The sequence below is a fragment of the Pteronotus mesoamericanus genome, unplaced genomic scaffold (genome assembly GCF_021234165.1).
Source record: "Pteronotus mesoamericanus isolate MK-2021 breed Mesoamerican mustached bat unplaced genomic scaffold, CSHL_Meso_final scaffold_476, whole genome shotgun sequence".
Taxonomy (NCBI): domain Eukaryota; kingdom Metazoa; phylum Chordata; class Mammalia; order Chiroptera; family Mormoopidae; genus Pteronotus; species Pteronotus mesoamericanus.
In genome coordinates, this window is record NW_026555318.1 from 1,211,688 (window position 1) to 1,239,310 (window position 27,623).

The 27,623-nt window shown below is 53.6% G+C and overlaps 3 protein-coding genes across 3 annotated transcripts; all 3 read left to right on the forward strand.

Annotated features, from left to right (window-relative positions):
- Positions 1-2,742: 2,742 nt before the first annotated feature.
- On the forward strand, positions 2,743-6,299 carry KRT36 (keratin 36). Its single transcript, XM_054593765.1, has 7 exons — positions 2,743-3,201; positions 3,896-3,978; positions 4,242-4,398; positions 4,949-5,110; positions 5,216-5,341; positions 5,521-5,741; positions 6,122-6,299. The coding sequence occupies exons 1-7, from the start codon at positions 2,743-2,745 to the stop codon at positions 6,297-6,299; spliced, it is 1,386 nt and encodes a 461-aa protein (XP_054449740.1).
- Positions 6,300-10,924: 4,625 nt separating this feature from the next.
- Positions 10,925-14,441, forward strand: KRT35 (keratin 35). The gene is made up of 7 exons (XM_054593786.1): positions 10,925-11,395; positions 12,186-12,268; positions 12,461-12,617; positions 12,726-12,887; positions 13,178-13,303; positions 13,786-14,006; positions 14,294-14,441. The coding sequence occupies exons 1-7, from the start codon at positions 10,925-10,927 to the stop codon at positions 14,439-14,441; spliced, it is 1,368 nt and encodes a 455-aa protein (XP_054449761.1).
- A 5,713-nt stretch (positions 14,442-20,154) lies between these two features.
- KRT32 (keratin 32) lies at positions 20,155-26,340 on the forward strand. Its single transcript, XM_054593690.1, has 7 exons — positions 20,155-20,622; positions 21,300-21,382; positions 21,526-21,682; positions 22,940-23,101; positions 23,182-23,307; positions 24,037-24,257; positions 26,211-26,340. The coding sequence occupies exons 1-7, from the start codon at positions 20,155-20,157 to the stop codon at positions 26,338-26,340; spliced, it is 1,347 nt and encodes a 448-aa protein (XP_054449665.1).
- The last annotated feature ends 1,283 nt before the right edge of the window (positions 26,341-27,623 follow it).

Consider the following 27,623-nt stretch of genomic DNA (forward strand, 5'->3'; position numbering starts at 1 on the left):
GAGTGGGCGGGGCTCCACAGGGAGTCTGGGGCAGAGCTCGGCCCGGAGTCCAGGTTCCCTGACCCTTAGCCCAGTGTATTTTTAGTAATGTTAGAAGGAACGGTCTCAGAATAGGACCCTATTTTGATGTAAAACCTGTTGAATGGGCAGCTCTGATTTACTAAACACCGAGCGGGTGGATTTTTTCCAGGGCTGGGTCCCCATGAGCAGTAGGGTGTGCAGTCACCTGATGCTGTCGTGGGAGACAAGTCCCGGGTTTTCTCCTCTGACGCAGGTAGACCATCTGTCCCACTTGGGCCTCCATCATCCCACAGGTGGTCCACACTTCTGGGTAGAAGAGAACAGAGCAATTCTTCCCACGAGGCCCCTGCCACACTTGCCCCCAACAAGTGGCCTTGAAGTCGACAACATGGAGAAAGGCAGGGGACTGAGGACGACTGAAAGACCTTCTCTGGCTCGCTTGTCGCCTGCTCCGGGAGGGGTGCGTGCCTCTTCTCAGCCCTGGGAACCCCGGCATGGACGCTGGCCCATGGCGGCCCTCCTGATGCACAGGCTGAGTGGGGACAGCTGCAGCTGGAGCAGCTTAGGGGTCTTCTTAGTCAGTTGCCCTGAGGGAAATGTAGACACAGATTCAGACACGGATTTCCCAGTGGAGGGATCAAAAAAAAAAAAAAAAAAAAAAAAAAATGAGCACATCAACCTCAGCCAGAGACTCCAAACAGAGAAGAGCCAAGTCGGGGCCACCGTAGAGGCTGCCTGCAAGGCAAGCGCGCTGTGTCACAAATGAGGTAAACTGAGGCATGGGTGTAGTGAACACTGAGAAGGCCCCACAGTGACCACGAGACTCTGCATTAATTGTCGTACAAAACACAGGGGGTGCTTATGGGAGGCCTGGTTAGAGCCCCAGTCCCTGTCCTCATAGTCTAATGGGTCTCAACTGAGGACGGTTTTGCCTCCCAGGGGATATTTTGTGATGCCTAGTAACATTTTTGGTTGTCACAGCTAGGGGAGGGGATTGTTACTGGCACCTGGTCGTAGAGTTCAGGGATGCTGCCAACATTTTACAGTGCACAAGAAGACCCCACAACAGAGAGCTACATAGTCTGTATGTCAACAGGGCCAAGGTGGGGGAACACTGGATGACCCCACCCCAGGCCCTGCCGGCAGGAAAGGGAAGACGGCTCCTGCGAGGCACTGTGGCTGGGCAGCCGGGACCCTGGAGGCGCTCTGCCCCGCCCTCGCTCCCAGGAGGAGCCCACCAGCTGCTCTTGGGTACCCTGTGCCGGTGTCCACTGCACGGGGTAAGGTGTTGTGCACCACAGCCAAGCCTCCTGAGTAATTTCAGGGAGAAGCTTATAAAGCATTTTAAGAGGTCAGTAAATTACAACTCGAGAAGCACATAAATGCTTCCATAAATTCCAGCCTTGCATAGCAAGCCTGCGTGGGAGAGGAGGGAGTCGGAGGCCCACGCCTTGGGAAAGCCCCCGTGGGGAGGTAGAAGATGCACTTACCTTTGCTTCTCAATTCCCAGGTTCTCCTTCTGGCTTGCTTACCTATCTGGCAGTGCACTGTTTGTTCTTTTTATTCCTTTCCTATCCAAAGAGGCTTCATCGGCCATCTCTGTACATGGTTCAGGGACAGTGGGGGCCAGAACACGCTGTCTTGGGGTCTTGATTGTATCCTCCTACGTTTAGAAAACTGGGGGCCACAGAGGGAACTGTTCTCCAAAGTGGCCCCATTTTCAGACTCACTCCCATGATCCTTTGCTGGTCGCAGCCATAAATGACCAACAAAGACTGTTCTTTTAGCCTAACCAACATCTCTAAAGCACCCAATGGTTTTCAAAACAATTTTACTTCTGACTTTTGATCAGTGTCAAGTAGGCAGGGCAGGTTGGTGGTCCCTACGGTCATGATGAAGACACTGAGGAAGCCAGAGAGCAGGTGACGTGCTCGGCAGATTATCAGCAGAGCCAGGCTTTGAACTTAGGTCTCCCATCCCTAAATTCCGAGTGGTGGCACTTGACCTTGGTTGTGTGGGGGACAAGAGTGTGGGATGTGGGGCCTGACAGCCCTGGTTGCAGACCCAGGCTCTTTACTCACTGCCTGTTTACTTTGGGCAAGCCTTTAATTATTTATTTATTTTCTAACCTTTCTGAGGCTCAGTTCCCACACTGTAGGATAGCGACAATATCGGCCACTTCCCAGGACTGCCTTGAGCTGTAAATGACATAACTCTACACGTAGTAGATGCTGCAGGGATTTTAGTTTTCTTTGCTCCTTTTTCACCATCCCTGGGGCTCAGGCCCAGGTCAGCAGCTGTGAGGGTGGAGGTAGTGGGTGATGGTGACAAAGGGACAGATTGGGCTCCTCAGAGGAAGACATGCAGACAGGGCAGAAACCAAATGTCATCTGTGAGGCCGCTCCCCATTAATGGGATCTGGTGCAAAGTCTTTGAAGAGGCAATAAAATTCATATTCTGTTACGAAGAGACAACAGCTGAGAGTCCTGACTTAGCAAACCAAATTGAACAATTTTTTTCTTTTTTTTTTACAAGGCGGGGAATTCTGGATAGGTAGCAAAAATCGTGTTCTAATGAGATTAGCTTTCCGGACTAGGAATAGGCTTTCCCAAAAGTAACATGGCAACACCCCACAAAGAGGGTATATAAACACCCCGGAGAGGCCTTGAGAACACAGAACCCCAGCTCCTTGCTAAGCTGCGACCTTCCTCTGCTAGTGTCATGGCCACCCAGATGTGCTCCCCGATCTTCTCTTCTGGGTCTGGCAAGGGCCTCTATGGCTCAGCAGCCGGCATGTCTCGGGTGTCCTCCGTCTGCTCTGTGGGCTCCTGCCGGTCTCCCAGTCTTGCTGGTGCTGCGGGGTCTGCCCCCTCCTCCAGGATGGGCTTCTCCAGCCTCGGGAGCTGCTTGCCCAGCTCCTGCCTGTCCTCTGGGTGCCACTCCTCTGGCTTTGCTGGGAGTGGGGCCTGGTACTGCGAAGGGACCTTCAATGGTAGCGAGAAGGAGACCATGCAGTTCCTGAATGACCGCCTGGCCAACTACCTGGAGAAGGTGCGGCAGCTGGAGCGGGAGAACGCGGAGCTGGAGTGCCGCATCCGGGAGTGGTACGAGTCTCAGATCCCGTACATCTGCCCGGACTACCAGTCCTATTTCAAGACCATTGAGGAGCTTCAGCAGAAGGTAACGGGGACCTGGCCCCTCGCTAGGCAGGCAGCCCAGCCCCTGGGGGTAGGGGGATGGGGTGGGCATCTGTCTTATTTCAAGGGACTACAGATGAAACTAGAGCTCTTAGGGAGTTCTCATATCCTTCTTTTTGGGGTCCCTGGATGTCCTGGGGGCCCCAGACCTCTCCGCTGCGGTAACCCGCAGCCAGCCATTCCTCCTCTCGCTGTCTTGGCTATACGAAGGTCAACAACGTGTGCCACGCCCCCACTGGACACAAGCATGTGCCTGGCATGCTCCTCTCCTTGGCTTATTCATTCCCCACCTCAGAGAGATGGGCATTCCTGGACCCATTTAACAGATGTGGAAGTTTAATTCTAAGGAGGTTCAGCAACTTGTCCAAGAGCACACAGCCTGTCAGTGCTGGGTGCGGAACCCGACTCCAGCTCAGTCAGGCTCTCTCCAGTCACCCTAGTGTTTCCCACCGGGCCACTCTGGGAGCTGCTGATGTTAGGACCGATGGCCAGGGGCATCCCTCCTAGGGCTGATACTCCCTTCACAACCGGGCTCAGGGCTCCGGGCTCAGGGCTGGAGATGCCGCAGGTGCTGGTGGCACTTAGAAGCATGTCCTCTGTGAGCTGGGCTACCTGTTCCCAGCCACCCCTACCTTGCTGGGCCTTCTCCAGCTCACAGGACGGCCCTTGCTCTCCAGATCCTGCGGAGCAGGGCTGAGAACGCCAGGCTGGTCCTGCAGATTGACAACGCCAAGCTGGCTGCTGATGACTTTCGGACCAAGTAAGTGGGTCTGACTGGGGAAGTTTCTGTGTGGCTCCTTTGCCTCCATCCCCCACTGCCTGTGGGAGCTGGTGAGGCGGCCGCAAGGCTGGAGGAAGCTGCAAGTGGAAAGTACAGCATTGGCTCTGGATCCCTTCCGGGTGAAGGGGAAGGACCCCTGTGCTGCTGACCCCAAATCAGCCACTGTAGCCAGATAGCAGGGCAGGGGCCCTCCCTGTGCATGGCCCCTTTGCCGCAGACTCGGCAGGATTCTGTGTGTGCAGGTACGAGACGGAGCTGGGCTTGCGGCAGCTGGTGGAGTCAGACACCAACGGCCTGCGCAGGATGCTGGACGAGCTGACCCTGTGCAAGGCCGACCTGGAGGCCCAGGTGGAGTCCCTGAAGGAGGAGCTGCTCTGCCTCAAGAGGAACCATGAGGAGGTGGGGCTGGTGCCACGTGACCTCCCAATGTTTCCCGTCCAGCAGGAAGTCTTGGGCATAACAAGTGTGACAACCACCTCCACAGTAACTCCAGTAATTCGTGCATGGCTTCCTGTGTGCCAGGAACTACGTGTAGCCCTTTGCACCTCATTTGCATTTCATTTCATCCTCACAATAATTCCGGGAGGGTTCTGCTAATTACAAGCTCTGTTCTACAGAGGAGAAAACTGAGGCACAGAGAGGTTCAGTAACTTGCCTGAGGTCACACAGATCCCACACTCCTGCCCACGACACTAAATCTCCATTTGGGCTGTAGTGCCTGCTAACGGTTCCATTTGCCTGCTACTTGCATCATCTCATTTCACTCTCTCAAACCTGCCGGGGTGGTAAGCACAAGTCCATGAGGAGGCTGAGGCTGAGAGAGGTTAAAGTGTCCTGTTTAATGTCACGGAGCTGGCAACCGGGGGAGGAAGGTTTGACGGCAGCTCAGCTGCAACCCCCATCCAGCAGCCTTTTCATCACCTTATGCCATCTTGTCTACCCTCTGCAGGAAGTCAACACACTCCGGTGCCAGCTCGGGGACCGACTGAACGTGGAGGTGGATGCCGCCCCGCCGGTGGATCTCAACAAGATCCTGGATGATATGAGATGCCAGTACGAGGCCCTGGTGGAGAATAACCGCAGGGACGTGGAGGCCTGGTTCAACGCGCAGGTGGGGCTGGGGGCAGCCCGGGACTGCCGGCTCCTGTGGGGGGTTACCTTTGACTGTCACTTCACTTGGTCTGACCACGCCTCTGGACCCTCTCCTGTTTGTCAGACCGAGGAGCTGAACCAGCAGGTGATGTCCAGCTCGGAGCAACTCCAGTGCTGCCAGACGGAGATCATCGAGCTGAGACGTAATGTCAACGCCCTGGAGATCGAGCTGCAGGCCCAGCATAGCATGGTGAGCGGGCCCTGCCTGAGTGGCTGGCCACCGCTCGGGGCGGGCAGGCTCCCTGATCCTCTAGCCTCAGCACCCAGATCACCGCGGGGTGTGGCCACAGGGACATGCGGCATCCCAGGGCCATGGGTGTCTGGGTGGGACTCCCTCCCATGGGCAGCTCACCCTCTTTCCTCCTGCAGCGGAACTCCCTGGAATCCACCCTGGCGGAGACCGAGGCCCGCTACGGCGCCCAGCTGGCCCAGATGCAGTGCCTGATCGGCAACGTGGAGGCTCAGCTGGCCGAGATCCGCTGCGACCTGGAGCGGCAGAACCACGAGTACCAGGTCCTCCTGGATGTCAAGGCCCGGCTAGAGACGGAGATCGCCACCTACCGCTGCCTGCTGGAGGGAGAGGACAGCAAGTGAGTGGCCGGGGTCCTGGGGAGCCAGGCTTGGGGAAAGGGCTCACCGAGACCCACCCTCAGGTCAGGGCCTCGCTGGCAGCATCAGCCCCGAAGTGGCTGTTACGCAGATGAAGGGGGACTGATCCAAAGCCTCTCAAGGGAGATTCCCTCCAGTCCGGGGCTTTGGTCATTCACAGGGAGACAAGCCAGTCCAAACATTGCTTTGGCTGGGAGTCCCTAGTCTTCATCCCTGCAGCCCTTGGGGATGTCAGGGGCACAGCCTGAGGCCCTTGTTGTTGTCACCTACCTTTCTCACATTTGATCCCTTCAGTCTGTTAACTGATGTCAGTGCCATGCCCTGACACCACCCGCGACGTGAAATGATCTCATTTCCTCAGGCTTCCTCCCCACCCCTGTGCCACGGAACGCAAGCCTGCCCTTAGGGGTCCTTACGTCTCGAGCACGTCCTGCGCCCCGGCTCCCCAGATCAGCACCCAGATTCGCACCGTCACGGAGGAGATGAGAGACGGGAAAGCCATTTCCTCTCGGGAGCACATGAAGTCCGGCCCCATGTAGCCGCTGCCCAGCATGCTGGGCAGGGCCCGGGGCCGCACAGGAAGGAGGATGCCCCTGTGTCTCCCAGCTCTTAACGACCCGCTTCCCTAGAGGGGCTCCCCGCTGAGCAGGTTTTTCTACCAAAATACTTCTTATATTGTGTTTCTAAACTTCACTGCTTTTATGCATGCAACGTAGGCTTCCCTGGAAATTTACGCAATAAAGTGTTCTCCTGGCATAGCAAACTCGAGTCTGTCTATTCTCACGTGGTCCGTGAGTAGGGGCTTTGGTCAGGGGCTGCACTAAAGCTGTGGGTTTTTGTTTCAGCTCTGTCTTCTCTGGCTCTGAGCGATAGGAAGTGCCAGGGTGGTTAAACATATTTAGTAATGGGGGTACCTCAGGCCCTGCTCCACGAGATCAGACACTGACCCAACCCCAGTGGGTGCGGGCCATCACGCGCAGTCTTGTTGGCTCTGCCCGCGGGCACCCAGCTGGGGGACCCCAGAAGAGGCGAACGCTCCCAGGCCAGCTCTCCTCAGTAGCCATGCCTGGCTCTGGTGGTTCTCTCTCCCTTCCCTTTAGCTTCTCCCTGGCCCAGCTCTCTTTATCTGCTCACCCACCCTCATACCTGACACCGGGGACAGTTCGGAGGAAGGGGTTCCAGGACCCCCTTATATGTGTCTGAGCAGGCTGGCCGACCACACAGGGTTGCGACCTGACAGATCACCACAGTGTCACCTCTTTGCACCATGCACTGCATTCTGCATTCAGAGCCTCATCTCATGTACGCAAACAGCCCTGGGTGTCATAGGCGCCTTATCTATGGAGTTTTGTCTCGCCTTCTGTTAAATTGTTTAGAGCATCTGTGTTGGTGACGGAACCCCTTCCTACGTTCAACCTCACCTACACCCTCACCTGAGTTCCAGTTTAAAACACTAACCGGTGTGCACACCAGAATTCAACACCCCTATGGACTGGACATTGATAGAGCAAGTGGTGGACTTCAATAAATAGGTGTGCCCCGAACACTCCCTGCACGGAGGACCCAGCGCCAATGCAGGGGCTCATTAGGGAGAAGCAGGCGAGGAGAAGCAGCTTAACCAAATAGCAGAGAACAGGCGTGGTTCCCATGGAGCTGACGGTCCAGGTTTGCAGATCACCCCACGCACGACCGCACGGCACCTGGGATGGCAGGCGCGGGTGTGGGCAGGCTGCCAGGTCCTTGGTAGGGGCAGAGATCGTTGAGAGCTGGGACAACCAGGGAAGGCTTAGGGGATATTTAGAATTGATGGGAACCTTGACGGATGGGCAGAAGCAGGAGGAAGGAGGGCAAAGTGTATTTGAAAGCATGGCCAAGTGTATTTGTGGAATGTTCTGGGAACCGCACAGACCCCACCTGAGCAGAGTGCAAAGGTCCTACAGGGAAAGTTATTAGGATACTTGCCACCAATGTTAATTTCTTGCTGAAAAGGAGTTCTAGATAATTATTTTTAGTCTGTTAAAAAGAATACTAAGAAAGAATGGAAGTAGACCAGAACAATTTATAGGAGGATATTATTTAAAAATATATCTTATATGTTTTATAAAATTATCTAAAAAACTTATCAAAGACTTTTAGCCACACCTTTCACACTGAATTGGCATATGGTCCTGTCTCCCTTGGAGCAGAATGGCTTTGGGCCCAGAGAATGCTTTGTTCTCTGCTACAGGGGCTGGTGTTTCTGAGCAGGTGCTGCTCACCTACACAGAGATGCCTAATCTCCTTTTATCTCTAAGTCTCAATTTCTTCATCTATAAGAGTACAGATGATAAGACTGACTTTGGAAGCATCTTTCTCCGTTCCCTACCCACATTTTTTCTCCTTTCATCATTCCCTCCCTTTCTATGTTCCCTTCCTCTCAGAATCCTTTCTTTGCTTCCTTACTTAGTATAATTCACCATGAGCAAAGCATGCACACATGCCTGTATGCATTCATTAGTTCATTCATGCTGAAACATCTAGAAGCCCAGCACAGCACTTGACAGAGGTTTCTAAAGATGTACCAGGTCAGTCCTTGCCTCCAAGAACTTACAGCCCTCCTGGGAAGACAGGGCTGAAACACAAGACAATTTGAGGATATCAGTGAGTGGAGGGCCAACAGGTCAACCACCAGCTTCTGCTGTGAGTGTTTGGAGCTGGCCGGGTATTGCAGGGCCGGAGCAGGGGGCAGGTCCCTGAAATATTCCAAGCCTGTTCATTCAGTTATTAAATGGGGAGATTGGTGATGCCAATCTCATGAGATCGGTGTAAGGAGTGAAGGAGAGAATACCTGGGGAGAGCTCAGCGTGGAGTTTGGCAGGTGCTAAGTGCTTAATCAGTGAGGACTTGTGCCATTAGCCTTGCTATTAATTGGGCTGTGTAGGGAGAGAAGTCCCTTCCAGGTAGCACAGGTGTGGAGCCCTGCCCAGGAACCCATGTGACCCTGGGCTGTATAAACAGCCTGTGGCTTCCTGGCTGTCATGACTCTTGGTTCTCTGGGCTCCATCCAGGGTGGCTGTAGGAGGCTGCGGCTTAGCAGGGCTCGGGTGGAGCCCTGTACTCACCCGGGTGGGACGCACAAACACCCAAGGATGTGCCGCCAGGTTCTCAGCTCAGCTGCATCCTTGTGCCGGGCATGGATTTCCAGGGAGGAAAGACCGAGGCAGCCAATGGGGGCCTGGGATGCTGGTCACACCAGGCCCCCGGCTGTGGGAAGGGCACGGTGACTCATGGAAGCTCTGTACCTGAGGGCCCCCAACACATGCACCTGGCCCGTGGGATAGTGGCCTGTGTGTTCAGAGACTCTCTGCGCTCCCTAGTGACAGCTGTTTAGTAACACCAGTGTGACTACAACAAGACTCCACCTGTGTGGGGACAAGCAATCATTGCAGCTGCCCTTACGGAGCTTGTACCATGAGCGGTGCTATTCTAGGGGCTTCACACTTACATAATCCTCACAGCAGCCCTGGGAAATGGGTACTATTATCTTCTTCCCAGTTTATAGCGCAGGGGTGGGAGAGAGAGAGAGAGAGAGAAAGAGAGAGAGAAAGAGAGAGAGAGAGAGAGAGAGAGAACGTTAGTCACACAGGATGTAGTTGGGTTGGGATTGGAACCTGTAGAGTTCACAGGTAACCACGATGCTGTGCTCCCTCTGGCGATGGGACACCAGAGGCTGCTGGCCATCCCCTTGTGGAGCCCACCCCAACCCCTCCTTTCCTTTTTTCCACAGAGCCCGGCTGCATCTGCAGTGCAGGACGGGATTCCGGAGCAGTGGTGGAGGCCAGTGGTGGAGACAAGGGCCAGGCTAGACTTGGGCTGGCATCCTGGTTCTGCCTTTCTCTAGGTGGGTGGTTTCGGTTGCTTCGGCTTGGAGATGGGGATAGTAAGCTCGGGCTCCCAGGGCAACATGAGGGGTAAGTGCACTGGGCGCCCCACGTGGAAGGTGGCTGGTGCTCAGCTTGCAGTCCTTTTCCTGATGGAGAAGATAATAATACATGTCCTTAGAAGGGGAGGCAGGACCCCAGACCGCAGGGCCAAACAGAACGCGAGTCCCATCGGCCTACCTGATGAGACCCCCTCCGCAGCAACACCTGCCCTCTGGTTCAGCTCCCAGCCCCTCTTTCAGGTCCTGCTTGTTTGGCAGATTGGATTTTTTGGGAAAATAACCCACCTTGTCAAGCTTCCTGGGCATTAGCCTGGGCAACTCCTGTAACAGAGATGAAACTGAAGGCCGGCCCTTTGTGTCCTCTGAGAGGGTCCAGGCCACTCCCCCGGCCCCCGCCACTAGAAGGAAAGGCATCTCCATTTTTCAGCCAGAGCCTGGGAAGACAGACCTTCCTATCCAAAGAGGTGTCCACGGGCAAGTCCCCAGAGGGCCGAGCTCTAGTCATTTTGGCTGGAGCGGAGGCTACACCACCAGAACGGACCTCTCAACAAGGGAGGCAGTGGGCATGCGGCCATCGAAGCTCTGCAGTGTCCAGGGTGACCACATGAACCATTTCCCCCCGGGACTGAGGGGTTTCCAGGTATATGAAGCTTTCAGCACTAAAACCAGAACAATCCTGGGGAAACTAATAGCTGGTTACCAGATCCCTATTTCCTAAGCCGTTCTAGAGCCTTCTGTGTCTCTTTGGGCTTGAGGCCCTGCTTTCCTGCAACAACCAGGCTTGTTTTTCCAATGCCCAGGGAGCCAACCCTGAGGCCTCCTCTGCTCCCTCGGGCCCGTAAAAGAAGACAGCGCTGGAGGAAGTCAGGACAGCAGCTCGGCTCCCACACCTCCCAACGAGGAGGCTGAGGTCTGGGCTCTGATGACAGGCGCCTTTGAAGAACTGACGGAGACTTGGTCTTCCCAGCAACGCGGGCGGTGGAGATGAGTCTCAACGTGGCCGCCCGTCCAACGGGGCTCCTTTTTTTACGAGGCCGGGAAATGTTCACGGGAAGCTAAATAACAGGATAATGAGGAGTTACGATAGAAAGTGGTATTCACTTTACGAGGAGAAAACACTTTGTTTTGTAAAGGCCAACGCCCACTGGGGCAGATATATAAACCCGGGCGAGGAGCGGCACCTCCACGTCGGGGGGTATCCAGCCTTGAAGGTCAGTCACTTGTGTCCTGGCTGCTGAAGTCATGGCTTCCAAGTGCCTCAAGGCCAGCTTTTCTTCAGGGTCTCTCAAAGGCCTGGGAGGGGCCCATGGGGGCTCCACTCGTGTGTCCACCATGTACTCCAGCAGCTCTTGCAAGCTCCCGAGCCTCTCCCGCGGGGCCCGGAGTTTCTCCACGCGCTCGGTGGGGCTGGGCAGGAGCAGCTGCAGGGCCGCCAGCTGCCTCCCTGTTCTCTGCTTCCCGTCCGGAGGCTTTGCCACCAGCTACAGTGTAAGCGGGGGCTGGTTTGGGGAGGGCATCCTCACCGGCAGCGAGAAGGAGACCATGCAGTTCCTGAACGACCGCCTGGCCAGCTACCTGGAGAAGGTGCGGCAGCTGGAGCAGGAGAACGCCAGCCTGGAGAGCCGCATCCGCGAGTGGTGTGAGCAGCAGGAGCCCTACCTGTGCCCCGACTACCAGTCCTACTTCCGGACCATCGAGGAGCTGCAGAAGAAGGTGAGGGGTTTAGAGTGGCGTTGGCTGCTCGGGGGTTGGTGCCACCAGCACTAGGCTGGAAGCCAGAATACCAGGTGATGGCCCTGCTTCCATGGGGCACTGCAGAAGTCACAGGGCATATTCACACTGTGGCCTCATTTGCTCCTCCCAGTAATCTTATGAGGGAGGCATCGCCAGCCCATTGAACAGATGTTGACACGGAGACTCAGGCTGGTTAAGTGACTTATTCAAAGTGGTCCAGCTGGCAGTGTGTGGAGCCAGAGCTTGAACACAGGCCTATGAATGAATTGGTTGTGTGACCTTTGGTGCCATAGCCCGACTCTTCTCTGCCCACTCCCTCCTCTTCCTCTTCCTCCTCCTTCAAGGTAAGGGGATTGCATTTGATGTGTTTGGTGCAGGCAGGTTTTCTATAACTAGTCTAAGAAAGGAAAAGCCTGCCAGAAGTTTCCTTCTTGCCCAGCCCCCATCCTCTAAAAGTCACAGCTGCATTCTGGGAAGGGCCATTAATGACCAAGGAGTCACAGAGTTTGCTGTTGGTTATAACCTGCCCAGAGACCCCCAGTAGCCTGGACGATAGGAAGATAAAAGGTTTCTTCCTCTTATTTCAGGTTTCAGGTGACAGATGCATTGGCAGGGACCTTAGCAGCATACCCATAAGCCTCCCTGGAGCCTCAGCTGCCGAGAGTTCAGGGATGGGTGCTGCCCTTTCTCCAAAGGCAGCACATCCAGCTCTGGGGCACACCGGCCCTCAGAATGTCCTTTCTTTCACTGAAGTCACTTTCCCCCCTAGACCCTGTGCACCAAGGCAGAGAACGCCAGGCTGGTGGTTCAGATCGACAATGCCAAGCTGGCCGCGGACGACTTCAGGACCAAGTGAGTGTCCCCCTTGCCTCTTGGCTGGGGTCTGGCAGAACCGGACCTTGTTGATGTCTAGACTCAGGGTTTGGCTGCAATAAGTCCTTGAGGCATTACGGTGGACACACAGCACCAGGCCAGTCTGGGCTGGGATCTGATTTAGATATAAGAAGGGGATGCTTCTTCAAGTGCCCTTTATGTGCCTGCCAGGTATGAGATGGAGGTATCCATGAGGCAGCTGGTGGAGTCAGACATGAACAGCCTGCGCAGAATCCTGGATGACCTGACCCTGTGCAAGGCTGACCTGGAGGCCCAAGTGGAGTCCTTGAAGGAGGAGCTGCTCTGCCTCAAGAAGAGCCATGAGGAGGTAAGTGTGGGGGAGGAGGTGAGCGCAGGGAGCAGGTAGGTGTGGGGGAGGAGCATGAGTGAAGCAGCCAGCTGGGAGAGTTAGTGCTGACCCTGGTCTGTGCCACAGGAAGTGAACTCGCTGCGCTGCCAGCTTGGTGACCGGCTCAATGTCGAGGTGGACGCTGCTCCACCTGTTGACCTCAATCGCATTCTGGATGAGATGAGGTGCCAGTACGAGACCCTGGTGGAGAATAACCGCCGGGACGCTGAGGACTGGTTCAACACTCAGGTAGGTACCTGGAAACAGTCAGTGCAACAGACACCCCATGGGTCACACAGCAGTGACCTTGGGGCCCTGGATCAAGAAACCTGTATTTGCATCCCAACTCTGTTTTGACCTCACCACGTGTTGGGCAGGTTGCTGTCCTCTAAGCAACAATGTCCTTGAGTGTAAAATGAACGGTTTGGGCTGGGTGGTGTGGAAGGTCCTTCATGGCTCATGACTCTAAATGGCCTCTGTAGACCTCTGAGGCTGTGTCCTCAGTGATCCTGACCAGGTCCTGGGTATGTACGTTTCAGACCGAGGAGCTGAACCAACAGGTGGTGTCCAGCTCAGAGCAGCTGCAGACCTGCCAGGCAGAGATCATTGAGCTGAGACGCACGGTCAACGCCCTGGAGATCGAGCTGCAGGCCCAGCAGAGCATGGTGAGTTCCGAGGCTGCCGCGACCAAGCCCGGCTGCACAAGAAACCAACTTCCGTGCTCTGATCACACAGGCAGAATCTAGTGGTTCAACTTCTTGAGCACCAGGGATTTTTCTAGGCAGGGAAGATGGAATGAGGGCCCAGCCCCCATTCACAAATATCCCAGTGGTAAAAGACAGGGGGCCTGTAGCAACCGACATGTCCGGGCAGCTGCTCCTGTATTTGTGGAAGCAGATTCTTTCTGAGCTATTCAGAGAGATTATTTATAGACTCACACTCTCTAGACCAAGATGGCTGGAGGGGCTAATTGGTGCATCTCAAGTGAGATATCTAACTGTGGTTCGTTTTGGCCGAAAGTGATTCTCTGAGCTTTTGTTCTTGGATTCTGAGGCCACACTGAGACTCAGGTGGATTAGATGCATCTTCCTTGCTCCTTCCCCGATCTCCAAACTTCCTCCTCCTCATGCAATCCTTGCCCTTACAGAGAGATGCTTTGGAATCCACCCTGACGGAGACTGAGGCCCGCTACAGCGCCCAGCTGGCCCAGATGCAGTGCATGATCACCAACGTGGAGGCCCAGCTGGCGGAGATCCGGGCTGAGCTGGAGCGGCAGAACCAGGAGTACCAGGTGCTGCTGGACGTTCGGGCCCGGCTGGAGGGCGAGATCAACACGTACCGGGGCCTGCTGGAGAGCGAGGACTGCAAGTGAGTGTCGCTGCACTCTCTCATCTCCTGGATGTCATCTACAAAGTTCTGGGAGCCAGCAAGGGGTCTGGGAAGAGCCCAGCATTCAGAGTCAGGAGCCCTGGGTTTAAGTTCTGGTCTTATTACACATTCAGCACATGACCCTGGCAAGTCCCGTTTCTCCCTGGGCCTCTTGTTTTCCTTTTGGTAAAACGAGGGGGGCAGGACTAAGTGATTTTTAAGGTGATCTGAGTTTTAAAAACAGCAACTGGAAAATCATACTAATTTGATCTTTTTCTTTTTCGTAGGCTCCCCTGTAACCCATGTGCTCCTGACCCGTCGCCCTCCAAGTCATGCCTCCCCTGTCTTCCTGCAGCCTCCTGTGGTCCTGGTGCAGCCCGCACCACCTGCAGCCCCCGCCCCATTTGTGTCCCCTGCCCGGGAGGCCGGTTCTGAGAGTGACTGGCCCAGAAAGCCAAGGCCATTGTCTCTAGGGCTTGGACTTGGCCACCACTCAGCCCTAACCCTAAAGCCCAATCCCGTCTCTTTGTGCAGAGCCTGGGGCCTGGCCCTGAGCGGCCTCACTGCAAATACACGCCATAACGTTTCTCAAAGCCTGTCACTAAGGCTGGCCTCTCCTGGAGGCATCGACTCCTCATCATTTCAAAGGGTGCCGGGGTCTCTGTTCTCAGGCTGCCTCTCAGGTCAAGGTTTTCTTCTGGGTGCTGTTTCAGTGGGTTATGAAATACAGTAGAGGGCTTTGGAACAATAAAGTGCATTTGCTCTGGCTTGCGATGCTTAAGTAGCACCATTCCTGATTGCTGGTGTGTGTCTCTGTTGGGTGAAGGCGGGTGACACTTGGGCAGATGAATGTGGGATGTCTGACCACGTAGGATGCAGGGTTCCTACGCTCCTTTTCAAGGTGGGTAGAAGCCTACAGCGGGGCTTTGCTAAGCTTTTCTGATGAAGCCCTTTCTCTAAGAGTCTGGTGTGGTGACAGATGTTACCAGACCCCTCCTACCATTTAGTATACACCGTCACCCTGGAATCCTAGAGGAAGGATGAACCTGGGACCAGTACAATGGGAAACACCTTTAGGCCACTTCATTAGCTCATGCCTGTGGCCTAAAGGCCACATATGAAATCCCACACCAGTGTACTTTTAGGAATGTGTTCACATCAATTTCACCCTTCCATTGCATCCTTTTAACGCAGCCTCCCCGTTCAGCAACCCCCCTGAAAACCCACCCTCCATCAAAAGCAGGAGATACAAGAGCGAGGCAGCCGTCATGGCTTCCACTCACAATTCAGATTCTTGTCCTTCAGAGGCTCATCATGTGCTCGTGTGCCCTTGACATCTGATAGGGCACAGGTGCTTTTTGGTACCAGAGCATTTCAGCACCAAAGTGGGGCTCCCCCACATTTTGACCCAAAGACTCTCACTTGTGTCTAGAATATCTTCCCCCAACAGACACTGGCAAATGCCGAGTTCCACGAGTCCCTATGGGAAATGCAGGAGGATGGCAGCAAAACTTTCTGAGATGGAAAGGAAGACAGCTTGTCCCCAGACGGCCATGTGCCCTTTGTAAGATGCCAAGAACACATGCTGAGGGCGTTGGTGGTGTTGAGAGAGTTATAACAACATCCAGGGTGGAAAACAGCTTGGGGAAGGTGCTGGCTAAGGTAGCCCTGAGACCCCCACCTCTTAGGGGTGTCCAGTGTCGTTCACCTTGTTTCAGCTTTAGAATCCAGTGCCCTGTGAAGGGAGGTCCAGGGCGTTGGTTTCTTCCACTCCCCCTCTCATTCCTGTCGTTTGCCTCACCTCAGCTTTGGGCTTCTTGGAACACCTTGGCTGGTTTAGTGGAGGCCCAGCCACCCAGAGAGGGTGACGATCTCAGGATCATTCAGTTCATTCAACGAACCCTCACTGAGCACCTTCCTGGGCCAGTCAGCACGTTAGGTGCCAGGGAGAGGATGGGCCCTCATTAGAGGAAGGCCTGGGGATGGGGCAGGAAGGAGCCCACTTTCTTCCTCTTTTCCTGCCTAACTCAGTGGTGGGAGGAGGCCAGCTACAGCGGCCCTGGCATTAGAACGATGCACGTGGGCTCCCAACATGAGTCAGATGGACCTGAGTCCCACCTCTCGGCTCCACCTACTGCCTGTGAGAGCTTTAGCGGTGGCAGGTCTCAGTTTCATCATCAGTAGAAGAGAACATGACGTTTACTGTGCTGCAAGCTCCCAAAGGCTATGCGAAGCCTATGCTGAGCATCTGAACATTGGTCAATATTCTAGCTGGATGCCTGGGTTGCTCTGACAGTGGGCATCCACCCTTTCCCTGCCTAGGGTTTCATTTCTGAGGTCTCTCTCCAAGCAGCAATGCCCAGGCCAGCCAAAGTGAATAAGTAGTTAAATGACGTATTAGCTATTTCTGACTCATAGCAAAGTCAGAGGGAGAAGCCGCAGTCAGCAAGCGGTAATGCACGTTCTCTTGAGCCCACTGGTTTGTGTTAACTCTGATTTACGTAAGCCATGCTTTTCCTCTTTACTGTGTTCTTTGTCGTGCAAGCCCCTTCCAAATCCACTCTAACTCCCTCCAGGATGGAGCTAACCAGGCCCTGTGGAGCCCTGCCTTGAATTGCTGTTTATGTTATTTGCTTGTGCTTTTTAATTGTAAAGCTGTTTCCATTTGGCCAGAGGTTCTCAGCCCTGGCCGCGCACTGGAAGGACCTGCAGAGCTTTAAAAATACAGGGATGGCTGGTCTAAACCCTGAAACGCTGACTTCAGTTGGTCTGGGATACAGCCTGGCGTTGGGGCTTTGAAAGGCTCTCCGAGTGATTCTAACGTGCAGCCAGGGCCGAGGCGGCTGGGAGTGCACAGGGCGCAGGGCCGCTCTGCTGCGGACCTCAGCGTGACCTGGTCCACATGTTGTACTTACTTTTTTTTTTTTTTTTTAAATTAAATAACACTAGCTTTTTTTAAAAAAAAGATTTCATTTATTTTATTTTTAGGCAGAGGGGAAGGGAGGGAGAAAAAGAGGGAGAGAAATATCAATGTGTGGTTGCCTCTCACAGACCCCTCACTGGGGACCTGGCCTGCAACCCAGGCATGGGCCCTGACTGGGCATTAAGCCAGTGACCCTTTGGTTCGCAGGCTGGTGCTCAATCCACTGAACCACACCAGCCAGGGCCTGTGTTGCACTTTTGACTATTCTTGGTTCTGGTTTTCTGCCCCCCTCTCTTTTAATTTCAAACACCTGAACTGAATTTTTCATTGCAACTATTGTAAGTTTAATTCCAAAGAGCTATTTTTAAAACTTTTTGTTCCTCTTTTCTAATACCCAGCTCTTGCTTCAAGGGTGTAGCTGCTATACTAATCTCCAAGGTTATACAAATATATACCCATATATATCTAAATAGATTGTTTTAGAGTCTGCATTATTTTTGTTTTAGGGGAAAACAGTTTTTTTGTTTGCTTATTTTGTCTCTGTTTTTAATGTTGGAAAAGCTCAAATGCCTGGTGATTCTTCCGCTTATATTTAATGACAAGGCACCAAATAAAAACCTATGGAAGATGCCACATGTACAGGCAGGGTGGGAAACTGGCTTTTTGGACGGTAGAATTACCAAAATATGGTTTCCGTAGGTCTTCTCTGTGAGGTCATTCTGTTTTCCGAAAGGGTGGAAAGAAGGAGACAGTCTTGGGCCAGGACCAGACAGGTATCCTATCTGCACTTTATTTCTTTAAATATTTCCTTTAAATAGGTCCTGGACCTATTTGGCCCCAAACTCTCACCAGTATTTCTTTCTTGCTTTCTCCCTTGTCCTCGGATTTATCTGCACCACTTTCCCTTCTAATCCTCCTATTTTTCTATTAAACGTATTTGTTCAATAGCTTGCTTTGGCCTCAGAGAGGCTGAGGCACAGCGGAAAGTCTTCGGATTCAGATAGATCTGGGTTCGAACACCAACCGCGCACCCTCGTGTCCTGCAGCTGCCTCTCTCTATTCCTGCTTCCTCCCCCTGAAACGTACCCAGGTCAGGCACATTGGCTGGAACCCTGGTCGCCTGTGGCTTTGAACAATCTGCTCTCCTTTATTGCATTTGAGTGTAGTGGGCTTTGCGGCAAGATCTCTTGGGGACCATGAGGTGGGACTGAGCCACAGTGCACAGCCTCTTAGTGCCTTCCTGGTGCCTCTCCTCCTGGCTCCTGTGCCCCTCTCCTCTCACCCCTTCCTGCCATGACCGTCCTGGGCACGTCAAACTCTCCTCCTCTCTTTTCCTCTCGTGCCTTGCCAGCCAACATCGAGGCACTTGGGGGACCATCTTTTACCCCAAAAACTTCTTAATGTATTTTTTTAAGTAAAGATTTTTTTTTTCCATAGAGGAATTCTGGCGGCAGGTGTTAAGATACATATGTTCTTATACGTCAGCTGTCCTCAGACCTGCCTGGAGGACTTGCTTGGCACGGGTGGCTGGGCCCCATCCTCAGAGTCTCTGCCTCAGTTGGCCTGGGGTGAACTTGAGAAATTGCATTTCTAACATGTTCCTGAGTGATGTTGATGCTGCTGGCCTGGAGACCACACTTGGAGAACCATTGTCCACCTTATTATAATACTAATTATCTTACAGCTTTTTAAAAGTGAGGATTACATAGGCAAATTAATGCCAAGCACCCAGCATAGTGCCTGGCACCAGCATACATTCAATATGTGTTGGTTACAATTCGGAAGCTCGGTCCGAGGAGTCCCACTCATTCCACATAGCTGGGATTGCCTCCACTCCTCCTCCCATCTGATTCCACTGTCTTACCTGAATAGTTAATCTAGACAAATGGGCTGGAAATCAAACTGAGAGAGAGTTTAATCTAACCTTTTCAATTTGCATGAGGCCCAGAGAGGCAGAATGGTTTTTCCAAGGTCACGCATCAAGGTAGAAGGTAACCGCTCTGTCTTGATTTTTCTGAAGCAATAGAAATAGCATATGAAAAACACAACGGCTTATATTCCAATATTATGTTGAGAAGGTTAATAAATAAGACTTGTCTGTATAACATACATATTTAACATGGAGTGTGTGAGCTGGCAAGTATTATAGGCAAGGACTGAAAACCACGGGTCTTGCCTGTAGCTTTCTTAAGGAATGGCCAAGGCTTCTATAGCTAGAGTCACCTGCTCCCAATCTCCTGGCTTAGCTCATCCCAGGTGTCACTTCTGCGGGGAGCTGATTCACACCGCTTCTCCCCCCGGAGGCCCTGAAGTGGGTCCTCCCTGTCCACCGCTGCAGAAAGTGAAGGCAGAGCCAGCCCCAGCCTGGCCGCCCTCAGTCTCAACAAACAATAACCGAACCTGCCAACGCTGTTCATGGAGCGGCTAGAAATGAAGGGGGGAGGGGTCCAGACATGGTCAAGATGGGGCATCCGCCTCACAGAGATGTTCATGACATTGAATGTTTTTTCCACGAGTGGGGCTCTGTCATCTTTCTTTCTCCATAGTGTCCGGCTGAGAAGATGTCCCGGTTCTTAGGCTTTCTGTCTGGGTCTTGAGTTTGTGTCTCTCTTCCCAGTTATTATTTCTTCCCCAGGGTAGGAAGACCATTCACGCTTAGAAGCCTAAGAGGCTCTCTTTCCTGTCCCCCGGGACTTCTACTGCCGCTGGTATCAGGGCAGTTCTGGCATCCACACACTTCCTCCTCGAGGGGCCAGGTCTCTTCCCACATTCAAAGGAGCGGCTGCTGCCCCAAGCACTGTGGCCTTTCTCAGGGCGGGAGCAGGCGGGGGCGCAGTGCACATGGCCGTCGGTGGCGCAGGGCCGGGCCACCGTGGTCTTCTGGCGGCACCGCCCTGGTAATGAGGGCTCAGGCACAAAGTCAATCCTTTGAAGATGTGTCCGGAAGCTTTCCCCTGGTGATCAATGACAGGAGCTCAGAGTCCTGCTTTAGCCAAATGACAAGCTTGGCCTCTTTTATGGGGAAAGGAACTCCTTATTGGAAACTAAATTACAAATTAATTGGCAGCTTCCTCTGAGGCTGAGCATAAACATCAACACCACCCCGTGACGACTTTCTAGTGTGAACCCCCTCATTCCAAGGGTATAAAAGGGCCTGAGCAGGATGGGGTCTGTAGGTGTTGGCGATTCAGGCAGCTGCAGCCGAGGAGAAAGGGCCTCCGCAGCATGACATCCAACTGCTCACCTGCCTCTGTCAAGAGCAGCCCCCGGTCCTCCTCTGTCTGCTCCAGCAGCATGAACTGCCGGCCAGAGCTGTGCCTGAACTACGTCTGCCAGCCCATGGCCTGCGTGCCTTCTGTCTGCATGCCCACCACCCACCGGCCGGCTGGCTGCCTCCCCAAGACCTACATATCTAGTTCCTGCCGACCCAGTAGCTGCCGGCCAACCGGTGGCATCTCCAGCTCCATGGGTACCTGGAGCTGGTGCTGCGAAGGGACCTTCAATGGCCACGAGAAGGAGACCATGCAGTTCCTGAACGACAGGCTGGCCAACTACCTGGAGAAGGTGCGGCAGCTGGAGCGGGAGAACGCAGAGCTGGAGTGCAAGATCCAAGAGACCTGCCAGTCTCAAGTGCCTACCATGTGTCCTGACTACCAGTCTTATTTCAGAACCATTGAGGAGCTCCAGCAGAAGGTGAGGGCAAGTGGTGAATAGTCTCACTGGGAAGGCAGCTGGAATGGCTGCCATTCCAGATTTGAATCTCATAATTTACATGGAAAACAGACTACCCTGGGGCATAGAATTATCTCGTAATTTGAGCACGCAACCAGGGCCCTTAATGTGGAAAGAGACCTGGGATGTAGTGTCAGTTCTACCACTGATTCATCGCCTGACTTTGAGAGGTTCCTTCCCTTCCCTGCACCTCGGTTTCCTATTTTGTGGAATGGGGACAATAATGGTCGTTATATAAAGGGGCTGCCAAGGGGATTCCATGAGTTGATGCAGGTAAAATGCTTAGCACAGCCCGTGGACCATGGTGTGTTTTTAGTAAATGTTAGTGCTTATTAAGGACCCTTATGATATACGAGAGACTTCAGGCTTAATGAGATTCTTTCCTTGCATATTGCTCATTGAATCCAAAATGGGGCATGTGGATTTGTGAAGACTCAGGTGCTTAAAAAATAAATCCCATGTTTCTAAGGACTACTTAGCTCATCACTAAGTATCCCTCAGCATCCCAGGGAGGAGGGGCTTCTGCAGGGATGGATGCAAGGCTGCTGAGTCCCACCAACTATGGTCTTCTCTGCACTGGGGTCCCTTACCCTTCTTCTTGCCCTGGACTGAGCCCCTCCGTGTGCTCTGGCCTCCAGGTTCTGTGCACCAAGGCAGAGAACGCCAGGATGGTCGTGCACATCGACAATGCCAAACTGGCGGCTGATGACTTCAGGACCAAGTGAGTTTGCCCAGGGAGTGGGGGCTGCCCGCTCTCCCTGCACTGGCTTCTGCAGCTTCCCATTAATTTCAGAGAGAGCTGGAAGAGAGCCAGCAGTTCTGTATTCAATTTCACCCCTTGTTGCTGACCCTGTCCCCGTGCAGGTACGAGACGGAGCTGGCCCTGCGGCAGCTGGTGGAGTCAGACACCAATGGCCTGCGCAGGGTCCTGGACGAGCTGACCCTGTGCAAGGCCGACCTGGAGGCCCAGGTGGAGTCCCTGAAGGAGGAGCTGCTCTGCCTCAAGAGGAACCACGAGGAGGTGGGCTCCGCGCCAGGCTGAGGTGGCCCTGGAAAGTAGAATTTGGAAAGAACGTGGGGTTTCGGGTCAGACAGATGTGGGTTGAAATTCCCAGGCTGGCCACACAGTTTCTGTGATTTCGCCCAATTTATTGAACCTTTCTGAACCTTCTCCTCTGTAAAATGGGACAACGCTATCAAAGAGGGGTGCTGTGAGAACTAAATGAGAATTAAATGTCCCTCGGTCAGTGCTCAGAAAGGCCAGCAATCCTCTCTCTGCATTGCCTGGACTTGCATGGCTGCCAAATGCATTTCCACTGCACTTGTTTTTCTCACGAGAGCCGAGTTCCGGGGGAGAGCGGCCCGCTGCCGCCCCAGGGGCGGCCTGCCCCGGAGCTCATACCGTCTGTCTCGGCCAGGCTGGGCTGCTGGCGTGACCCCGTGCCTTCTCAGGGAGAGTTGAACTGCTGTGGCTTCCTTCTTATTTCTCTCCTCAGTCTCGTCTCCCTTGTCTCTTCTACTTGCATATAATATATTTTGTCCAAAAGCCTTAGGTCAACCCTTTACTTTCTGACTTTTCCGGAGGGTCTGGGGAGGGGAATCCCCTCCACGCTGGGCACCTAAGTGCTGCAGTGCCCACCTGAGTGCTGGGTCTTTTTCCTACTTCCATGGGTTGACTCTCAACCTCTTGACTTGGAACCTGAAAGAACAAGTATCTCTGAATCCTGGCTGGGCCTCTTCAGGCTTAAGTGTAAAGCAACAATCAGTCACCATGGATTTGCCAAGTGCCCTAAGGTACCTGACTCATCCCACCTAATCAGAGAACTGGGACCTGAGCCAAGAAACCACTAATGAGGCTTATCGCACACTCCAGAGCCTTGGTGACAACTTTTTCTTTTTGGCAGCCAAGCCTGCGGAGGCGCCTGCTCTAACCTGGATTTGAACCAAGTGAGGCCAGGCTTCTGCTGCCCTCCTTCCCAGATGGACACAGGCGGGAAGGGTGGACAGGGATACAGGGGCGCGGGCTTCCCCTGGTGCTGCTCTTGGCTTCTGCCGAAGTGACAGGATGTGTTCAGCTGGAGTGACTCTCCCATGAGGAAGGTGTCTAGCTGTAACTGGAAGACCATTGGGATACTCCAGGGTATACTGCGATCCTCAAAGGGCCCCTTTTCATGTAGAGATCTTTAGCATTTTTTTGTTCTGTCTATTCATATCGCCTCAGGAGGTGAGCCCAGATCCTGCAAGTTCACACTTACCTGGAGCTCTTGTTCCTTTTCAGGAAGTCAGTACCCTCCGATGCCAGCTTGGGGACCGCCTTAACATTGAGGTGGACGCTGCGCCCCCTGTGGATCTGAACAGGATGCTGGAAGAGATGCGGTGTCAGTATGAGACGGTGGTGGAGGCCAACCGCAGGGATGTGGAGCAGTGGTTCAACACACAAGTAGGCCTCTCGTGGGTGGGCTGGCCTCCCCAGTGTCCCCGAGAAAGCACCCCCAGCCTCGTCCGTCTCCCCCACTACAGATGGAGGAGCTTAACCAGCAGGTGACCACGAGCTCTGAGCAGCTTCAGACCTACCAGTCAGACATCATTGATCTGAGACGCACGGTCAACACGTTGGAGATCGAGCTGCAGGCCCAGCACAGCCTGGTGAGTGCCGCTGGGTGGGCACCTCTCTGCCAGCCCGGGCTCCCAGGTGGCACCGAGCGTAGGTGTGGGCATCCAGGAAGGAGGAGGAAGCCAAGGTTCGGCCACCAAGGATGCTTGCCTAGCTGACCTCTGCTGGATGGAGGTTTCTCTCATGATCCAGCTTAGAGATAAAATGGGCATCTCAAATCTAACGGGGATCAGGCGGCCACTGTCAAACACAACTCCCCAAGGATGCTTGCTCTCTGCTTAGCCTGCAAACCCGTGCTTCTCCACCCTACCTGTGGAGATTCAAAAAAACCCCATCCCCAGGTTCCTCCCCAGAAGAATGAAGTCAGTCTCTGGAGGTGGGGCCTGGGTCTGGGTGTTTTTTAAAAAGCTCCTATACTACTCTAACATGCAGCCAGGATTAAAGACCAGTGTTCTAAATAAGGATGTGGGGAAGGAGCCTGGTGGACCTCAGGTGCAAAGCCTGGAGCCAGACTAAGGTCGGAGGAGGAACAAGGGATTTAGGATTACGTGGACCTGTGTTCAAACCCTGGTCTGTCACTTACCAGCTGCTTAACCTTGAATGAGTCACTTGACTTTTCTGGGCTTTAGTTTCCACAGTGACTTAGGTAGGGAGTGGTCATTCCCAACCCCAAAGAGCAACTGGGCTCTTTCTGGTTCTTTCTGAATCAGGCCATGAAACTTAGATCTGTCCCTCACAGTTAGCCTTTCCTTCCGCTTTAGAGGGACTCGCTGGAGAACACGCTGGCAGAGACCGAGGCCCGCTACAGTGCCCAGCTGGCCCAGATACAGTGCATGATCACCAACGTGGAGGCCCAACTGGCGGAGATCCGCTGCGACCTGGAGCGGCAGAACCAGGAGTACCAGGTGCTGCTGGACGTCCGGGCCCGGCTGGAGTGCGAGATCAACACGTACCAGAGCCTGCTGGAGAGCGAGGACTGCAGGTACGTGGGCCTGGCTGACGCTGCACAGGGAGAGGTGTGGGAGGGTTGGGGAAGCCTTAGGAGGCAACTGGATCGACCCATGAGGTAGAACTCTGGCACAATTAAGAAGCGATTAGGAAGCTGATAAGATCAGAAGAAAGTCCCGCAGGAATTCATGCTGCCATCCCTAAACCTGGCCCATTGGAGATCATTATTTTCTATCCCAAGTTAACAAACTCCTTCCAAGTGCCCAGCATGTGCCAGGCACTGGGGGAAGATCGAGATGGATGGTGATAAGGCATCTGCTGCTCTTAAGTTGTTTCCATTTTGTTTAGAGAGGCAGGCAGACAGGCAACTGGAGATCATACTGGGGGGAAATGTTTTGGGCACTTGGGAGGAAAACAAAGTAGCTTTGTGTGATGATCTGGGGTGGAGAGGACAACAGGGGAGGTCAGTTGGGACCCGTTCACTGGAGACCATGATGGAGAGGGAGGACTTTATCTTATAGAAATTGGGAGGCCTTGCTTTTTTTTTTTTGAGGAGAAAGTGATAGAATTTGCTTCACTGCTGATCTCCCTCACTGGAGGGTAAATAAATACCTGGAGCTCAGAGACAATATAAAATATTTTTATCTCCTGCACCTGGCACATAGCAGATGCTCAGTAGACATTTCTTGACCGAGTCCATGAGAGCTCCAAGCTGCCCCTCAGGAAGGTGGGCAGTCAGAAGGGCCGAGTGGAGGGAGGAGGGACAAGGCAGGGACACTGTTCAGGAGGCCCCGGCCATGGTCTGCATAATAAGCAACAGGGAGGGTCTGAATCAGGCGAGAGGCAGCATCGGCCCCCAGCTGCTGTGCAGGTAGAAGCCGCAGAACTTGGTTGTCGTTGGTGCACAGGACACCTCTGGGCGGTGGACCCCGTGCACTGATCACTGTTACAGGTAGTTTTTTATTCTACATTCAACCGTGCTTCTCTATCATTTAGATTCTTGTCCTCCAGGCAAGAGTTGCACAGTCAAATGGTGCTCAAGGCTGTTAGCGCATGTGAGTGACGTGGCTCATGGAGGACTGTGGGGGACGGGGAGTGAGGCCGTGCCCAAGGCGGGCGGCGCCGCCCCCTGGGCCCCTCCTGTCACAGGGGAATGACAGTACGGCTGGATCTTCTGATCGTTCCAGGGAAGCTGGGGGTCTGGATGTCTTTAAATGTTAAATTCTCTTGAAGTTTAAATATCTTTAACAAATTAAAAAAAAAACAATATAGTGCCAGTCAAATGAAACACATTTCAAGCTGGATATAGTCCTGGGGCTGCCTGTCTAGTCTCTGGGCTACTTGGTGTCCATCCAATAGCCAGTGTGTTGTTTCTGGCTTTGAGCCACACCTGCCAGTCTCTGAGGTCATCCTGTTTCTGTCTGCCATGTGTTTCTTCTCTGTTAATGGATTACTTCATCTTTTTCAATACATTCTCATTAAGTGCCTGCACTAGGCCAGGCACGCAGGGGGGCTCGCATCCACGGCTGCTGACCTCACTGCCCAGTGGGGAGAGCGGTCATAATAGAATAGTCACAAGTCGCTGTGGAAGGATCCACACGGTACCACAGGGAGGTTTGACCCCAAGAGATCCAGGAGGGCTTCAAGGAGGATGCGACCGTGGAGGTGAAGGGAGCTGCTCTTCATCCTGAGTACAACTGGCAGCCACTGAAGGTCTTACGCAGAGGAGGGTGATGATTAGATTTGTGTTTGTAGAAGCTCACTCTGGCCACCAAGTTGGCGCTGGTCAGGAGGGGCAGGAGCGGGGGTGGGAGACCGGCTAGGCGGCCACGGGGGTCACGCAGGTGAAGACGATGATGGCAGGGACCGGGGAAGTGAGGGGAGAAGGTGAGTAGTGGGTGAACTTGGGAGGCATTGGGGGCAGGACCGGCTGCTCATGTTGCCTGCTCCGCTTCTTCGCGCCCTTCACGTTGCCTTTCTTCCGCAGGTTGCCCTGTAACCCGTGCTCCACGCCCTCGTGCCCGCCCTGCGCGCCCTCGCCTGCTGTGTCCCACACCATCTGTGTGCCCCACACCGTCTGTGTGCCTTGCGTGCCCTGTCCCCCAGGCCGCTACTGAAGTCCGTCCGTGCTGGCGAATGCTGGAGGGACCAGGGCTGGGCAGCTGGAGCCTCCCTAAGCCAAGCCTGGCCTCGGTTCAGCGGCCACCCGTGAGAGAGCTGGGCCGGCGTGCCAGCAAGAAGACTGCGAGCAGCACTGGGTGGGCTGTCTGTCCGCAAGGCCCTCGGGTACCGCGGAGGCGCCCTGGCCCCCCAGCGCTTAGAGACGGCCTCTCTCATTTCCATGAGCTAATTGTCTTTGCTGATGTTTCTATTTCTCTGCTGCCTCAGGAGCCTGTGTTCTTAGTCAACTGGCAAATAAAGCCTCATTCAGGGCCCTGCAAATGTATTTCTCTATTTGTCTTTCACGATGCTGTATCCGTCACCTGATACTAGTACTCAGTTGACATCGAGAGGAGTGTGGCCAAATTCTGTATTTGTTTGATGCCCCTCTGGGTCCACAGAGGATTAAGAGGTATTTTCCAAAAGGACCGACATGCCAGAAACCAGTTAAGACCAGGCAATTGGCTCAGAGCCAAGTAATAAAAGCAGAAAAAGAGGAGGGAGCTAATTATGCCAGGAACCTAGGCCAGACAACTGTAGATGAGAATGTTACTGTGATAGCCCCACCCCTAAACCTCATTGCAGCTGGTATAAAGGGACCATTCTTTCATAATACCCTCACTGATTGCCTGGCAAGTGTAGGCTCTACGTCATGGGCTGATTAACCCCGGTGATGGTCCCCTAGACATGTTTTTAATGCTCTGTTTAATCTTTGCTCAATCTATGAAAAAGGGACCACTATTTTATTCACTTTACAAATGAGGAAACAAACCCAGAGAGGTTAAGACACTTGCTCAAGTTCACACAGTTAGTAATTGGTGGACCCAGGACTCAAATATAGGCCTTCAGGCTCCAAAGGTGCTCCACCAATTCATGTACCAAGTCCTCACTATTTGCAAACTACAGCTGGGTGCGAGGGAATACCAAAAATGCAAGCGATGCCTACTATCCAGACACTTCTTAGTAGAGAGGGAGCTAAGAACAGTGTACGTAGGGCCCTACTCCTTCCTCAATAAGGGCTTAATAATGAAATAATAATAACCATTCCTACCACTCACCGAGTGCTTGTAATGCATCTGGTATTGCGTTGAGCACATTACATAAGTTAACTTGTGCAGTTTTCATAACCACCTTGAAGGATAGGAATCGTTCCTATCTTCGAGACAGGAGAACTGAGGTGCAGAGAATGGTGTAGTCAGTTGCCCCAAGTTACATACAATGACAGATATTTGGACCCAGG

Excerpts from the sequence above, each read along its gene's own strand:
- KRT32 (XM_054593690.1), top strand. The coding sequence starts at position 20,155 with ATGACATCCAACTGCTCACCTGCCTCTGTCAAGAGCAGCCCCCGGTCC. Across the intron at positions 21,383-21,525 it reads GCTGATGACTTCAGGACCAA|GTACGAGACGGAGCTGGCCC; the intron begins GTGAGTTTGCCC and ends GTCCCCGTGCAG. Across the intron at positions 23,102-23,181 it reads AGCAGTGGTTCAACACACAA|ATGGAGGAGCTTAACCAGCA; the intron begins GTAGGCCTCTCG and ends CCCCCACTACAG.
- KRT36 (XM_054593765.1), top strand. The coding sequence starts at position 2,743 with ATGGCCACCCAGATGTGCTCCCCGATCTTCTCTTCTGGGTCTGGCAAG. Across the intron at positions 3,202-3,895 it reads TTGAGGAGCTTCAGCAGAAG|ATCCTGCGGAGCAGGGCTGA; the intron begins GTAACGGGGACC and ends CTTGCTCTCCAG. Across the intron at positions 5,111-5,215 it reads AGGCCTGGTTCAACGCGCAG|ACCGAGGAGCTGAACCAGCA; the intron begins GTGGGGCTGGGG and ends CCTGTTTGTCAG.
- KRT35 (XM_054593786.1), top strand. The coding sequence starts at position 10,925 with ATGGCTTCCAAGTGCCTCAAGGCCAGCTTTTCTTCAGGGTCTCTCAAA. Across the intron at positions 11,396-12,185 it reads TCGAGGAGCTGCAGAAGAAG|ACCCTGTGCACCAAGGCAGA; the intron begins GTGAGGGGTTTA and ends TTTCCCCCCTAG. Across the intron at positions 12,269-12,460 it reads GCGGACGACTTCAGGACCAA|GTATGAGATGGAGGTATCCA; the intron begins GTGAGTGTCCCC and ends TGTGCCTGCCAG.